The 15717-nt window shown below is 49.6% G+C and overlaps 1 protein-coding gene across 3 annotated transcripts; it reads right to left on the bottom strand.

Annotated features, from left to right (window-relative positions):
- Window positions 1-4343: 4343 nt before the first annotated feature.
- GNPNAT1 (glucosamine-phosphate N-acetyltransferase 1) lies at window positions 4344-10369 on the bottom strand. 3 transcript variants are annotated; one of them, XM_042891599.1, is made up of 6 exons: window positions 10323-10369; window positions 8861-9048; window positions 7967-8029; window positions 7127-7254; window positions 6829-6890; window positions 4344-5855 (listed from the first exon to the last, which is right to left on the bottom strand). In XM_042891599.1, exons 2-6 carry the CDS (start codon window positions 9030-9032, stop codon window positions 5708-5710), a joined length of 573 nt encoding a protein of 190 aa, XP_042747533.1. In that variant the 5' UTR covers window positions 9033-9048; window positions 10323-10369; the 3' UTR covers window positions 4344-5707. The 3 variants fall into 3 exon arrangements, 2 of the variants coding, with proteins under 2 accessions (XP_042747533.1, XP_042747532.1); XM_042891598.1 differs by lacking the exon at window positions 10323-10369 and adding an exon at window positions 9270-10083; XR_006182361.1 differs by lacking the exon at window positions 10323-10369 and adding an exon at window positions 9270-10088 and having other exon boundaries at window positions 5775-5855; window positions 6518-6890.
- Between the last annotated feature and the right edge of the window lie 5348 nt (window positions 10370-15717).

Genomic DNA, 15717 nt, shown 5'->3' with positions numbered 1-15717 from the left:
AGCAGCCCAGGCTGCCCAGGGCCCCATCCAACCTGGCCTTCAACACCTCCAGGGATGGACGGGGCATCACAGCCTCTCTGGGCAGCTGTTCCAGCACCTCACCACTCTCACAGCACACAACTTCCCCCTGACATCCAACCTCCATCTGCCCTCCCTCAACTCCAAACCATTTCCCCTTGTCCTGCTGTCATCTCCCCTTTCCAAGAGCTGACTCCCTCCTGTCTGCAGGCTCCCTTTAGGTACTGCAGGCTGCACTGAGGTCACTCCACAGCTTTCTATTCTCCATGCTGAGAACCTCAGACTTTTGGAAAAGAGGTGTGTGTGCTCACTTGAAACAGAAGAAAAACTGAGTATGGGGGAGAGAAAAAATTTGGGAAGCCCAAAAAATAGTGGGCTCCAAAAAACAACTTCTCCGTGTGGAGATGGGTGAGGGAAGAGGAGTGCAGTGAGCAGCAGGCTGTCTCAAAGCTGAATGTCATGACACGTCCTCCAAGAAGACATTTCCACCTGTCCTGTAGCCTTACTCCCAGCCATGTGTTACAGCTGATGCCTTTGTCTTCTTATCCTCCTGCCTCTTTGTAGGAAGTCTAAAGCGAATGCATGAAGAGGACGAAGAGCTTGGAACCATGCAAGTGGCAGCAGCACAGAATGGATGAGGACAGCACTGTTTGCATTGTGAGCTCCTGCTGAGAAAGGTGAAGAAAGCTAGGGGGAAAAAAGAGAACTAATGCAAAACGATGAACACACAGAGCTTCTTTTCAATTACATGTTGCTTTCAGATGTAAATCTGCCTCTGCAACACACTAAGCATCATTTTTAAGATGTTGGACTTCTTGAATGAATAGATGGCACTGATTGTTTTACTCCTTTTTTACACTTTACAGTTTTATTCTAAACCAAGATTTTTGGACTTGCAAAGAGGTATTATTGCAATAATGCACTTTTCATACTTGAAATTTCTTTATTTGTATGATATAAAGTTATTACTTTAAACAAAATGCAAGCTGGGGGGGTTTGTTTATAAAGTTATTTGTGTAATTTATAACAAGAGACTTTAGTAAAGAAAAAGTTTGCTAAAATTCACTTTGTTCTCACTGTCTTATGGTCACACTCAGATACGTGTTTTACAAGCTGCACTGTGCACTGCTGTTGACAGTTGAGCAATGGCAGTGCTCTGTTCAGCATTAACCCTTTATTTGGTTATGAAATCTCATATGGAATTATTTTGAAGCTGGCACTGAGACCATATGAAGAGAGAATATTGTTCTAAAATTCTCTGCTTGTGTTATGCAAGCTAGTTTACTTTACCAGAGTACTGGTTCCTGATTAGTTAATAAAACAGTCCTGTGCTAAATGAGTACAGGTGGCAGTTACTGATTTCCCAGGCACGAATGCTTTCAGAGCGTGGTGTTGACTGAGCAAATTGGGAAGCTGTTGGAATTGAATGGGTCTGTTTGGGAAATTGGCTGTGAACAACTGGGCTGAAGACAGGGGAATGAATATAGAAGACATTTGGGAGGCTGAGCACCCAGCTTTGTTCCATGTACTGGGAGAGCTGTGTTCTGTCGGTCCTGGAACGAGCATCCTGTGCTGAAGGCAGAAGTGGTGGCTGGATGGGGGACTCTGTGGGGGCAGGTGTCTGTAAGGGCATGAATCTGAGCAGTGAGGATCTCTTCTGAAGCTGCCTTTTGCTGAGAGACTGAGAGCTTGTTTACCCTGCAGGACTTCTGCCTCGGTGTATTGAAGGCAAGTGGAGCACACCTGTGACTTGTTGAGCTTTGCTTCGTCACCGATTCTCTGCCTTCTCTTGCAGTTCCCCAGAAGCTTTGCTGAGGGACAGTCCCTCCAGAGCAAGCCTGAACTTCTTAGCCTGTGTCAAGGCTGCTTAGAGACCTGTTACAAATAGCAGATTCTGGCTTGAAAACTACTGCCTGGATTAAAGCGTGCTGCTAGAACAGATGCTGGTGACAGCTGAGGAAATCTTCCTGCAGTAAGTCAAGGCTTTTAGTTGAGCCAGGACACCTGGGCTGAGGCTTTGTAGCCTGACAGTCTCTCATGTGTAAGGTGAAGGCCCTGTGTCACTCAGGGAGCTTCAGTGGAGCTGGGAGAGCAGCACTTTCCCTTTACTGCCATTTGTCCTGTGCTGTGTGCTTCAGTGAAGAAGTTACATAAATTCTTCAGAAAAAAAAAAAAGTCTTTGGAAAACGTATTGTGCTCGAGTCAGGAAACCTCCAGCTTTAAAAGAACAGCTTTGAGGCTGTTGGGAAATGAAATCCTCAGGCACCTCACCACTTAGCCTCCAATGCTCCCAGTAGGCTGTGCAGTTTGTGGATGCCTCCCTCGTGCAGCGCACCAACTGCTGCCAGCTACGAGCTTCTGATGAAGCAGGGCTGGGAAGCAGAACTTGTGAGTAAAGCTGCTTCCTCCTTCAGCTCCCACGGGCCTCCTTGGGCAAGAGTAGAGATGAAACACAGACAAAAGAACGCTGCTGATTCATCCAACCATCCCCTGCCAGAGAGCCTTATTCATGTCTAGTCTGGTTCTGTTACCTCACTGGGGTCCTGCAGTTTCCTTGGGGAGACTGTCTCACCAACTGTTAGGCTTCATGACTAAGGATTTCCCACCAGTTGTCTTTTCACTCCATTACCACCTTCCTCTGACTGCTAAAGTTGCTGTGGTGTGTGCCTGCTGCCCTGCAGGTAACAGCCTCTCAGATCCAAAGGGATTCTGAGATGAGATTTTCTCTTACATACTACTATGTAGCTTTGTATTTGAAGCTGTCATTTCTTGCTTCTTGATAGTAGGTATTTCAATTACCATTTGCTTTCTGAGGTTAAACTAGAGGTGGCATTTGGCAGCAAGCATCCCTGCCTGGGGTCTTTGGGTATCACTGCAAGCTGAACTTTTTTCCCTCCTCAGATTCAGAGGTACAGTTGCAGCACTGAAGTCTTTGTATTCCACAACTGTATTTTAAGATAGAAGAGTTCCCTTTCCATTTTAGGGGAAGCTGGGTGAAGGAAGGAGCTAGAGGTGGCATACTGTGTGTGGAGAACTACAAACCAAGGACTGAAGGCATAAGGAGCAGCTAACATTGAGCTTGGGAGAATCTGGTGGTGAAGTCCAGGCTATTGGAAAGCATCTCCCTGTTTGATTTCTGACAACATCTGTGGTTCCTTTGTTCTCCCAGGAGGCCTTGTCCCTCCTTTTGAGCCTGTGCTGCTGTAGATAAAGAAGTTCTATCCATTCAAAAGACACAGTGTAATTGAACATCTCCTGCTTCTGTTGCTCTTAGCGGCAATTGCCAGTTCCTGTGAGCTGACAGATTAAAATGCATGTGCCATGTATTCTTCCAGCTGGCTGAAACTGCAGTGACATTTGTATGTCACTAGCCAGACTGTTAGCACCCCTCAGAAGCATCTGCCAGCACTTAACAGAGCCATTCCCTACCATGCAGGGTTGGTGGTGTGCTGAATAACTTGTTGAAGTCTCATTTCTGCCCTACAGCTCTCACACTTTTCCTCCAGAGGGATTCCTGACAGTTCAGCAGTTAAACTGCACCTTTTCTCACACAGCACAGCTTTTCTGTACCTCCAGCCATGCCCAAAAGGTGAGGCTGCCAAGGTTGGCAATGTCATCTTTAGTACAGAGCAGAGGGCCCTTCCATGTTAAAGCAGGATTCCTCCCAGCAGAACAGAGCCATGCAGCAACAAAACCGAGCTTTCAACCTCATTCATTTGTTTTACAATGATCTCAGCTGAGTACATCCTCACTGGCACTAATCATTTCATTAGCTCTTAATGAGAGCCTAGAGCCACTGAGATGGCACAGTATCACAGAGCTCACATAATCCACTTCAAAGTAGTGGAAGTGCAGAGCTGGTTTAAACAGGGAGAAGCAAAACACTCCATGTTGCTCACAGGGGTCAGCACACATCAGCAGATGTCTTATAGTTTAGAGCTGGGGCTCTAGCTGCTTTCAGCTGTCAGCAGAGCCCCAGTTCCCCCTCAGGTACACACACCCCTAGGAAATCACTGCCCAGGCTTAACTGCAGCTTAGCAGAAAGTGGGTGAGAAGCTCCAGTCTGGCTCCTGAGGCGTGCAGGGCTGAGCTGGACTTGCTCTCATTTTCTCACCACTCCTGGCAGCCCGTGGCTGCATCTGTAAGCAATCAAGCTGTGCAGATGCACACCTCAGGTTTCGTGCCATCCTCTAAAGGCATCTTGCTTCACAGATGCCATGCTTCATGAGGTGCCATACTTGAAATCAACATGAAGACTCAAAAAAACAAAGTTCAGTTCAGAAAAGCAGATCGAAGGTACAGCAGTATCAAAAACAGAGCAGATGTAGTTGGCAGTCTTAATTTATTCAGCTTAAACAAAGATTTTTTTAAAAAATAATCAATAAATAAAACAGACATTAGCAAGGGGACACTATTGAGTGAAGTACCATCAGGGACATTAAACAGAACCCCCCCACACACCTCAAAGTAGCTCTCCTCACCACAAGGAAAGGACTTTCTTTAAGGCCTAACTGTTCACAAACAAGGCTGGCTGCTCTGTGCCAACCTTTGCCTATTCATAATGCCCTATTCAGAGATGGAGGATTTGTCACTCTCCTTGCACAAAACACGATTGTTGAAGTGAGGGCTTTGTATATTATTTGCTTGCCTCTGGGGGCAAAAGTGCTAAAATCATTTATCCAATCTTACAGAAGAGGGATGCTTGCAAACAGCAGCTATCCCTCAGGACACTGATCTGGGATCTCTGGGCTGGTTTGAAATGCAATAGGTATAAGTGGTTACCAGCAAAACCAGAGCTGAACTGGCCCAAAGGAGTTCAAGTACAGCAAGTTGGTTGGATGCGTTGGGTGAAGCTGAATGTGTTGGTACCATCTTACAGGTACAGGCATTGGCATTCCCACTGAGTACCAGTAAAAGCCCACTGGAGATGAGGTGAATTCTGCCTGTCAGACATTCCAGCTTCCTATTTCTGTTGCAAATCATGGGTTGGTTTGCCATAAAACATAATTGTCCTGAAAACAAATTATCAGCTAAAGTGCAGGGTCCCTGCATGGAGGACTGTGCATCCATTTAGGCTCCAAAACATTGGCTTCAACAGAGCCCATAAGGACCCCCCAACGACACTAACAGCAACAAATCCAGTTTCAGAAAGCAGTGCCTATAAAACTTCAGGTACACAAACATCAACAGCACTTCAGTGAGATTTCATGGAAAGAACAGAACAAATTCCCATCCTGTATTACTGACTGCATACGAGAAGCATCCCTACCCACCTACACCACCCTTCATTGAAGTACAGACAGGAGCACAACCCCACAAAGCTGTACTTTGGCTACCAAGAAGAGAAGCGCAAACCTTTAGAAAAATACAATGCAAGAAAAGATTTGAGATAAAAATATAGACCTTTGGTTAAAAACCATCCCTTTAACAAGAGTCCTTTGAACTCAGCTAGAACAAAAAAAGCTTCACTTAGACTGAACAGTAGTAAAAATTAGTTCTAAGAGCTAACCCACAGAACCCTCCTAGAATGTCAGTGCGCTGCCTTTTCTTTGCAGGATTTACACATCTGATGTTCAGTATTTATAGGGATCGTTATATTTGCAGCAATAAACTATATCAATTTGTCATGAAGAGAATGTACCACGAGCTCCTCCACCAACAGTCTGTACAAAAACAGTGCTGCAAGTTCTTAATTAAAGAACCGTTGAAACATGTAGTTTTCTTCAGATACCAAATAGCCAAACTTCTTGTAGAAGGCCACGTTTTTTGGCAGACACTCGAGTGTGATTTTGTAACAGTTCAGTCTCTTACTTAGCAATGTAAGAGTGGACGTTAATCTGAAAAAGACAGAAGAACAGCAGTTAAGTGGGATGGCCCTGAACACAGGAAGGCCCAACAGTTAATTAGCTAAAAGATATCAATGACACTTTTTAAAGGAGCACAGTGCTCATCCAGCTCCAACCCCTGCTGTGTGCAGGTCACCAACCAGCAGCCCAGGCTGCCCAGAGCCACATCCAGCCTGGCCTTGAATGCCTGCAGGGATGGGGCATCCACAGCCTCCTTGGGCAACCTGTGCCAGTGCCTCACCACCCTCTGGCTCAAAAACTTCCTCCTCATATCCAACCCAAACCTCCCCTGTCTCACTTTAGAACCATTCCAGTACGCTTAGTGGTCCTGCTTTGATCCTATACCTTCTGTAGAAAGCAGTACTCCAGATATCTGTTGATTTTTCCACTGGAAACATTTGGCAGACCCACCTACATCACCTACTCACTGATGCCTACTGACCACAGGGCAGCCCTTCCCCACCTTTAGACATAAAGTACTGAAACATTACAGCAACCTGCGTTTCTCTTCAGTACAGGCAATAGCTGCTATCTCAAGGGAAAAAAAAAAAAGTAGCAGTGGTTTGTAGGCAATTTTATGTTAAAACTTCAGTGGTGACTTTTTAGCAAAAGGTCTGTGAGCTGTCTGGCTGCAGAGGATCTGCCCCACTAACCTGCAGAACTGAAATCCCGCTCCAAGATCCTTCAGTGCCTACCGAGGGCAAAGGACAGACAGACGGCATCCCGAGAGCAGCAAAAGGGATGGGCTAACTTCAAACATCAGCCACTCACAGCTGACTTCTGTCCTGTCACACTGATGGCAGCTGCAAACCTTCCTCTTCTCAGAGAGCTCCTGCACTGACATCAGTCATCACCACTGCGGTGTTTGCTGGCACTGATCAGCACGCCCAGACTGGGGGGCAGAAGCTCCGTGAGGGCTTGCTGCTCTGCCTGGTGTTGAATTGCAAAGGTAACAAATACTTACAGTTTCCCGAGTTGCTTTCCTCTGCACTCCCCGCTCACTACTACGTCTTCTATCCTCCCTCTCTGTGAAAATACAGACAAGTGTCAGTGCAGCACAACACCAGTGTGCAGTCTCCCTCCTGCTCAAGGCTCCACGCCTGCATTTTCTCCTGTCTAGTCAGACAATTCCTCCACAAACTGATGCTCTCATCACTGACTCAGCAGAAGGTATTTCATCACACAGTAACAAGGCAGAAATAACACGTGTCTGCTGGAAACACTGCCTTTTTCCTCACCACAGCTGCAGCCAGAGGAGATACCTTTGCACAGGAGTGAGTGAACTTGTGTTCTATCACCAACGTTGCTGTAGCAACGATCTGTCCAAGATTCGTATCTTCTACAACCGTAACGTAATAATCTCCAGATTTCTTCATGTGCTCAAAGGTTTCTGTGGGAGCAGACAGACAGAACACCGTTAGCCTCCGATTAATTTGCTGAATTCTGAACGTAGATCAGATTCAGATTCTGAATGCTGAGATCTGAATTCAGGATCACAAAGCGTGCACCTGAGGCACCAGGACCTTAAAGCCCCAGTCAGATTAACCCTGAGATAGAAGCCAGGAAATGCAGGAATGAACCCTAGGAATGGCCTGGGTTGAAAAGGACCATAATGATCATCAACACCCTGCTATGTGCAGGGTCACCAACCACCAGACCAAGCTGCCCACAATGAAGAAAATGCCTTTTCCCTAACCACCAAGAGAACCCTCCCTCCTCAGCAGATGGGTGCCAATGAAGGCAGCAGCACCTCCTGTAAGCTTTCTTATCTCTCAGTCAAAGCAGTGAAGCAAGCTCAGAATGTCACTGAGCTGCAATCAAAAGCAAACTTCTGCTTCAGCCAAAAGAAGCCACCACCCAACGCTCCCTCCTGCCACGCATCAAAAGCTCAGCCTCAAAAGCAGGTATACAATTTAAACACGTCCCAGCCAAGAAGCCCCTCAGGATAACTGCAGCCGAATACAAAGCGTGCCAGAATCTGCCTCAGGGGACACAAGATAATAAATCCCTCTGCATCACAGCCAGGTAGATTGCTGTCAGCATCACTGTCTCCTGGTTCTCAGCAACCTCTACGAAGTGCCAAGACACAATGATATACTCACTGATAAACTGCTCTGGGCTCACAACTCCAGTTTCAGTCAGCTGACCCAGGACCTTGAAAAAGCCTGTTACAGAAGAGGAGAAAGACTCACTGCAGGGCAGAGACATGCAAATAGCACAGAACAGCTTGACACGGCTGTCTGCAGAGCTCACTTTCCCCTGGCATCACCTAGTTCAGCTGTATCTAAAGGCCTGTGCTCTGCATATTACAGACCTGGACTGTAATCTTAAAATCAAACTCACACCTTGAGCAATGCTCAGTACTTCATCAGCTTATCAGTGAACTAGCTTGAATGCAGAAGAAGAGACACAGATGTTTAAGCAAGAGAAGTGTCAGCCTTAATATTATGCAGTGTTAAGCCATTTGTTCAGAGCACCTTTTTTTTGTGTGTGTGTGTGTCCCACCCCCCCAGGCTACAGATGTGAAAGCTTCATAATCACACTGGTTTATATCACTTCTATACCATAAGGAACAGCACAAACAAGCGTATTCCCCCTTATACAGAATGGCCTGGGTTGAAAAGGACCACAATGATCATCTTGTTTCAACCCCCTGCTACGTGCAGGGTTGCCAACCAGCAGACCAGGCTGCCCAGAGCCACATCCAGCCTTAGAACAACACAGCCTTTAGAATTGTGCTGAATAGGAAGCTGAGGATTATTTGAAATACTTGAATTTTAAGATTATTTTTCAGGTTATTAAGATAGGAGAAACAATGTTGAGGGTCAAGCAACACAGCAGCTATTCATCCATCATGTCAAGTGCTCAAATTCCTTCGTGATAACCCAAACCAGATAAAACACATAATCCTAACCTAATGAGAGAGAATGCAGGAATACACATGATGTAGTTCAGCACCCATTTTTGCTTGTGATGATCACACAACAGGATTCTACCTCGATTTACATCAGCTGTGCACAGCGGTCTCATGACCAGCCCATCTCCTGGCTCCGAAGGAGAAATAGAAGGAGAAAACATGGCTGTGTTCTCACTCCAGTCAAGCTCGTGCAGAATGCTCGGGTCAAACATCGGCGTGTCGTCCGGCATGGCGGTCGCTACAGGCAGCATGGCAGCAAGAGGTGCTCTGGAACACAAAGCACACACATGAGCAATGCTGTTTCACTACTCCCTTAATGCCCAAAGAGTCTCTCCCAAAGAGTCTTTCCTCCCAGCGACGTAAAGAAAAGGGAACGACACCAAAGCTGCTGTTGGCATTGTGTGAAATCAGAGAGCTGAACTTCACCAGACGAGATGCTGGGATAAACAAAGTGTGCGTGAGCTGAAGTCAGCACAGACTGTGCTCACCCAGAGGGGTTTTCTCTTGGAGAGAAAAAAATAACAGGCATTGAGCTGGATAGTTAGCACCTACAGCCCCCTGGAAAGGAAATTAGCCAAGTGCATGGAGAAAGCAGTGTGTACAAGCATTCTCCCCATTCATTCAGACTGGTGGTAGGAAGAAGGTGCGTTTTCCAAGCAGTCTCATCACACAGACACACGCTTCCATCACGCAGGTGACACGCAGCATCCAGGCACGCTTCCAGGGGTTCATTTACGTCATGTTTGCTCTGTGTATTTACAGAACCAGATGCCACCCCAGCACAGCATCTCACCGCCCATTAACAGAACTGCCAGAAGCACCTGTTAATGATTAAAGAGATGCGGGAAGTTAAGGCTAGAGGAAGCAGAGGGCCACCTCCGACTGCACGGAGCAGGAATTGCTGGTGAGTACTCTGGTACCAACAGAGCACGGCAGGAGTCACTGCTGAGAAGTCCTGGATGTGGCTCTGGGCAGCCTGGGCTGCTGGTTGGCGATCCTTCACACAGCAGGGGGTTGGAGCTGGATGAGCACTGTGCTCCTGTGCAACCCAGGCCTTTCTAAGACAGAGCACAGCCCCAACTCAGCACAGCGGCAGCACCCAGACCTCAAAGTGAGGGCAGCTTTAGGAAACTCACTAAGGAAAGCTCTTAAATAAAGAGAAAGAATAAAGAGAAGCCTCGAAGCGCCCATTCTCACCCCAGCCCCACTAGGAAATACAGACTGCCCGCAGTTACAACAGCAAACCAACCAACCCCCCACCCCATAGGGGGACGAAGCAGAGCCGGTGCGAGCCTGCAGGCGGCACGGCACAACACTGAACACGGCCGGCACGGCGCTGGAGGCCTGACCCCGCCGCCACAACGCACGGCCTCCCGCAGCAACAGACCACACTCACACCTCAAGGCCCCTTAACCCTACACCGGGAGCCCGGGCGGCATTCGCTGGGCCGAGCCGAGCCGAGCCGGGCCGGGCCAAAGAGCGGAGCCCCCCTCCCGCTCCCCGCAGAGCCCGCTTTCCCCGCAACCCCCGGCCGCACTCACCCCGCACAGCGCACGAGGCCGCGCCGCCGCTCGCACCGGCTCCCACGCAGGCGCCGCACGGACGTGGCAGGAGGCGGGGCCTAACGCGCACGCACGCCACGACACAGCCAATCATCGGCCGCGCCGGCCGCCCCGCTCTAACTCTACGCTCTCGGATTAGTAGAGAGCGGTGAGGCCACGCCCCCCGCCCTTTGGCTGAGGTCCCGCCCCTCCGAGGCGCAAAATGGCGGCGGCGCCGTGGGCGCGGAGAGAGGTGGTTGCTCGTCGCTCCGCTCGGTGCTCCCTGCCGGAAGGGGCCGGTCTGGGCGGGGAGAAGGGAGGAGGGGTGACTGGGGTTTGGTGCGTGGGAGGTGTGCGGTAGTGTCTGTGATGGGGGGACACAGAGAACGCATAGATTGTTTTTTGCTTACAGTTGAAAAATAAACAAGTTAAAGATAACTGAGGGCTCTGCTTTATAAACAGCCGAAGTCGAGGCGTGCGTAGCGGCCTGCGCAGCGGGATGAGCGCGCAGCGCGATCCTGGGCCGCCACCGCCATTTGCCGTCTGTGCCCTCAGCGCGAATCGCTGCGCTGCCATGGAAACCGTGTGAGGCATCGCAGCGACCGCCGAGCCTCGGGGCAGGGGAGAAGCACTGCGTTCCAAGGAGAACTGAGGGACTGCAGGGCGTCCATCCGTGATGAAATATTTTTCAGCCGGAGGGTGGTGAGGCACTGGCACAGGTTGCCCAAGGAGGCTGTGGATGCCCCATCCCTGCAGGCATTCAAGGCCAGGCTGGATGTGGCTCTGGGCAGCCTGGGCTGCTGGTTGGCGACCTGCACACAGCAGGGGTTGGAGCTGGATGAGCACTGTGCTCCTGTGCAACCCAGGCCATTCTAGGATGCTATGAGAACATGAACAGTGTACCCTGCTCTGTAGGGTCATTAAAGTTGGAAAAGCACTTTAAGATCCCCAAGCCCAACCATGGGCTGCCCAGAGAGCTGTGGGTGCTCTCCAAGACCTCCAAGGTCAGCCCTAAGCTACCCCACCATGCCCACTGCCCACGACCCTCAGTTCCACATCCCCACAGCTGTGGAGAACCTCCAGGGACGGTGACCCAACACTGCTGGGCAGCTGTGCCACTGCAGCACTGTCATTTTTCTTCACAGCCAACACAATATCGTGCTTTCTTAAAAGAAATCGGGGAGTGCTGCTCTGCTGGTGAAGCAGGGTCACTCTGAGCTTGGGTGTATTTCTGCTGAGTAAAAAATGACAGAGCTGGCTTTAGCTTAACCCCCTCCATGATGCCTTTTCTGCAATGGAACTATTTTAAAAGCATGAGGTAGATGTTGTGTTTAACCAAAGTCGAGGCTTAGAAAAAGTGCACTACACCAGTGATGTGGGAATGGCCACGTGGGGTCAGCCCAGCTCTCCCCTGTGAGGCTGGGAGCAGATGGCTGAGCCTTGCACCAGAATGGGGCAGGTTTTGGTCAAGCCTTATCCAGGCACATCCTCCCAGTTTCCGGCGATCAGCAGAATAGGGACATCCTGACCCTGGAGTTTCATCCGGCCCCTGGCATTTAATAGCTGTACAGCACTATCTTTCATATGTGTGTCTCAGCTTCTGACCTCCAGTGCTCCCAGCGTAATGTTGCTGGATGGGGAAAAAAATCCTTAGGTTTGTTTAAAACTGCCGTTCTCCAGCAGGGCTGCTTTTATTAGTCCTGGAGATCAGTCCTGTTGTATTTACAGCCACGTGTATGGACTTCAGTTTGGCTCGAGGACAGAAACATTTCTGCATGTGGATTTCATTGCAGCGTGGGCCTGAAGGAGAGCAGGGAAATGTTCTGAATGGAAAAACATCCATGGCTGAAAACCGTCCGTGGTTGGAAAAAGCAAAGAAAGGTGAATTTGCCAGGCTGCAGATAAAGGGGGGAACAGACCCTCTTTGGGTTTACAACCAGTGTGTGATTAAACCTGCCCCGATGGAGGCAGAGGGGTTTGAACTGAACCTTAGCTCCTTGAGAAGCCTTGCTCCATTTCAGCAGTACTTTGGAGAAAGGCCCTTAAGCCCTGCTGGCAGAGTCATACATGGTGGAAGGCACGTGGCCACCGAGGAGCCCTCACTTCTCCTGGAGACATCTCTCCACGTCCCACCCGGTGGCTTTCCAGAGGTCAAGTGATTTGGGTCAGTGAGGATTCACAGCAGCCAGCAGATAAATCTCCACGGAACCGCCGCAGCCAGGATTTCATTGCTGGAAAGCGAGGGGAAAGTTGAAACAGCACATTTCCACTTGTGTCACAGATGTGTTCATCCCTGCCTTTTCCACTGTAACGCTTTTTGTTTCAGAGGAAAAAAAAACCAACAGCAAAGCGATATCCTCTGGCTGCTCCACATCTGCCAGCGCTGGAGCAAGGAGGTTACGAGGCAGGGAAATCTGCAAATTGGTGAGCGCGGGACAGTCAGAAAGATGGGAAGGGAGCCATGCACTTGCTTGATGTAAGCGTCTGAGTCTGGAACACACCCTGCTTTACGAGGAGAGAAAAAGCACTCTCCTTTCATTTTGCCATATGACACAACGCAGTAAGAACGAATAAATCCTCGCCACAATCAAATTGTTTATGTTCTGTTTTGGAAACATGCTCAGGGCTCACTGTACCTAGGGACCGACCTCTCCGCTTCTTTTTGCTCTCATAGATCAAGCTGGATCCACCCACAGATACATCCTGAGCGGTGCATATAACGCCTGCTCCGTAAAACACTCCAGGCACTGTGTCTCACAGAGGGCCCAGAGCCTTCAGTTTGATCCGTCTGCCAGAGGAGAAGGAGATGCTGCTCCATCTCCCAAATGTTGCCTGTGGGTGGATGGCGATAAACTGAATACCTGCTAGAACTTTATGAAGTTGTAGGGGAAAGCTGGCAGTCTTCCGCGAGGCTCTGCTGCGATCCAGATGGCTGCCTGGAACTTGGGAAATGGTATTTCTTCAGGGCTTATGATAACATTAGTGCAGTTATGGAAGGAGAAGTGCATCTGGAACTTGTCTACCTCGCTGGAAATAATGATTTGATTTTTAGCCAAGAAGCCAAGTCTCATTTAACAGCAGGGGAAAGGGAAGTGTCAGGGAGCACAGGTGTGCAGCACCCCCTGCCCCAGGCATTGCTTTCAGAGGATGTCGCTGATAGAAGCATGTCTCTGCTTCCTTCAGGTTTTCTGCTCTTTCTGACCATGGCCCAGGAAGGTGGCTTTTCTCCACCTGACAGCATCACCATTCATCAGTTCTCAAATGTCCCAGCTTCGACTCAAAGTGCCCCAAAGATGGGGACGGCTTCTGGGTCAGACACGTGGGGTCAAGCATGGGTTTGAGCTCATGCTGAGAAATGGGGAATGCAGCCTCAGCCGTACTGCTGTTCCTAAAGGAGCCCTGAGCCAGTGTGGATTCGATAAGCCAATTTCTCTGGATGGATTAGGGAGTAAATAAGAGCTTTTCCCTTCTACCTTTCCCCCAGTGCGATGTTATGGAGCCACGACGGCATTGCCTAGTGCCTGTGCTGTCTCACCCGTGATCACATCAGTGGATGAGTGAAGGACTGCCCTGTTTCCTGGCAGTCCTGTCTGTATGACCTTGATCAAACTCGAGGATCAACGTTTCCCCATCACTTTCCCCCCATTGCTCTGCCCCTCTACACCCCTCGTGGTCCGGGGACAGCACTGCCATTTGTTAAGCTCCACCTCTGTTTGTCCGTCACAGTGGAAATGCTTTATCTTCCACCTGGGTTGCACTGTGCGAACAATGATAAGAGCTGGTTGTTAAACAGAAACCAGTGTTCCTCCGGTCTCTGATTTTCAAGGTTATAGAAAGAAAACAAGTGGTGGCTGAAGTTTGTGCCCAGGGCTGGCCGCATGGATTGGGTCAGGGCACCAGGACTGCACTGGGAAAGCAGGGCCAGGAGGAGGCTGGCAGGCAGATATGAGCACCTGGGAAGGTCGGGAGGAGAAAACACCTTTGGTTTCTTCCATCTGCATGCAGCAAGCCTGCAGTGGGAGGATCGGCTGCGCTGTGAGGATTAGTCCTGGGCACAGGGCTTGGGGAGGTTCACTGTGCCCATTTTTTTTCATTTTTATTCTTACTTTTTATTTTATTTTTATTTTTGCTGCTTGCTGATTTCCACCCATTTGCCTGATTTCAGGGTTTACTGGGAGGAATGGCAGCCAAAGAACCCCCCAGCCGCATGCCCTCTTGTGGGTTGAGCTCATGCAATCTGATGTCGTCTCCTTCATGATGCTCCCATGTCCTCAGCATGGAACAAAGTTCTCCCCATCATTCGCTGTGTCTCTGTGCTGACCAGACACCAAGAGAAGCAAACAGTGAGGGCTGAGGAAGGGTATCAGAGCTCATGGTAGTTGCATATCTTATCCATCCACCATCCCTCCCTCCCTCCCTCCCTCCCTCCCTCCCTCCCTCCCTCCCTCCACCCATCCATCCATCCACCCATCCCTCCATCCTTCTACCCACTCATCCATCCATACCTATGTGTATTCACATTCTTCAGCAGGAATTTCCCAAATTTTCCCCTGGAGGACTCTTTTACCCATTACATGGAGCAGGGATGTTACCTGCCTCCATACCAACCCTGGCTCCAGTGGGGTCTTTACTGGCTCTGCGCAAGGTGCAAAACCTGAAGGTTATTTCCAGCTCTCGCTGTCTCTGATACAACTGCAGATGGATCTGCCTTTGGAGCAAAAAGAGGCATGAAAATCCTGCAATGCTCCCAGGTGGGCTTGTCACAGCATCTTAGAGAAGACCACTAAGGCTATCTAGTCCAGCCAACAACCCATCACCCACTAAGCCCACTGAACCATGTCACTCAGTGCCAGTTTCCCAGGAATGTAATGAACTTAATGAAGCCCAGCTTGTCCTGAGCATGAGACAGGAAGGATGGGGATTGCTCATGACACAATGCAGGACAGATATTGCTCAAAATGAAATGGCAGCAACACCGTGGGGCCGAGCAATGGACTGCGCCAAGCATCTGTCCTTACTCCTGCTTTACGAGCTTCTCCCCTTCCTCCTACCTTGTGCTTTGTCGGGAGGGGAGGCAGGAAATCCTGCAGGGCTATTTTTGAGCTTGGGATTAATTAGTGGAGCCATTAAGGGGCTGGGATTGGCCTGGCTGCAGTGAGTTCACGGGTTGCAGACGTGCGGGGGATATCGTGGATTGCTCTGCGTTTGGGAGAGAACAGCGGGGCCAGGCTGGGAGGGGAGGATAGGGAATGGTAACTGCATAAAAACAACATGAAAATCACAATAGGATCCTCCAGCTGCCGTGGGCAGGAGAAGCTTGCCTTGGGGGTGGATGCCCAGAGCTCTGGCCTTGCCCCTTCTCCCACATTCTCTCCCGGGATCCAGCGCTCGAATG

The sequence above is a fragment of the Lagopus leucura genome, unplaced genomic scaffold (genome assembly GCF_019238085.1).
Source record: "Lagopus leucura isolate 7727_CA_CO unplaced genomic scaffold, USGS_WTPT01 96-4_obj-0_obj, whole genome shotgun sequence".
Lineage (NCBI taxonomy): Eukaryota > Metazoa > Chordata > Aves > Galliformes > Phasianidae > Lagopus > Lagopus leucura.
The sequence above is the reverse complement of the archived record's forward strand: the minus strand, read 5'-3'. Positions and strand labels throughout refer to the sequence as shown.

Coding starts and splice junctions, on each gene's coding strand:
- GNPNAT1 (XM_042891598.1), bottom strand. CDS start 9,310: ATGCCTGTTATTTTTTTCTCTCCAAGAGAAAACCCCTCTGG. Junction 9,049..9,269: donor CCAAGAGAAAACCCCTCTGG/GTGAGCACAGTC, acceptor TTTGTGTTCCAG/AGCACCTCTTGCTGCCATGC. Junction 5,856..6,828: donor GGAAAGCAACTCGGGAAACT/GTAAGTATTTGT, acceptor TGTCTTTTTCAG/ATTAACGTCCACTCTTACAT.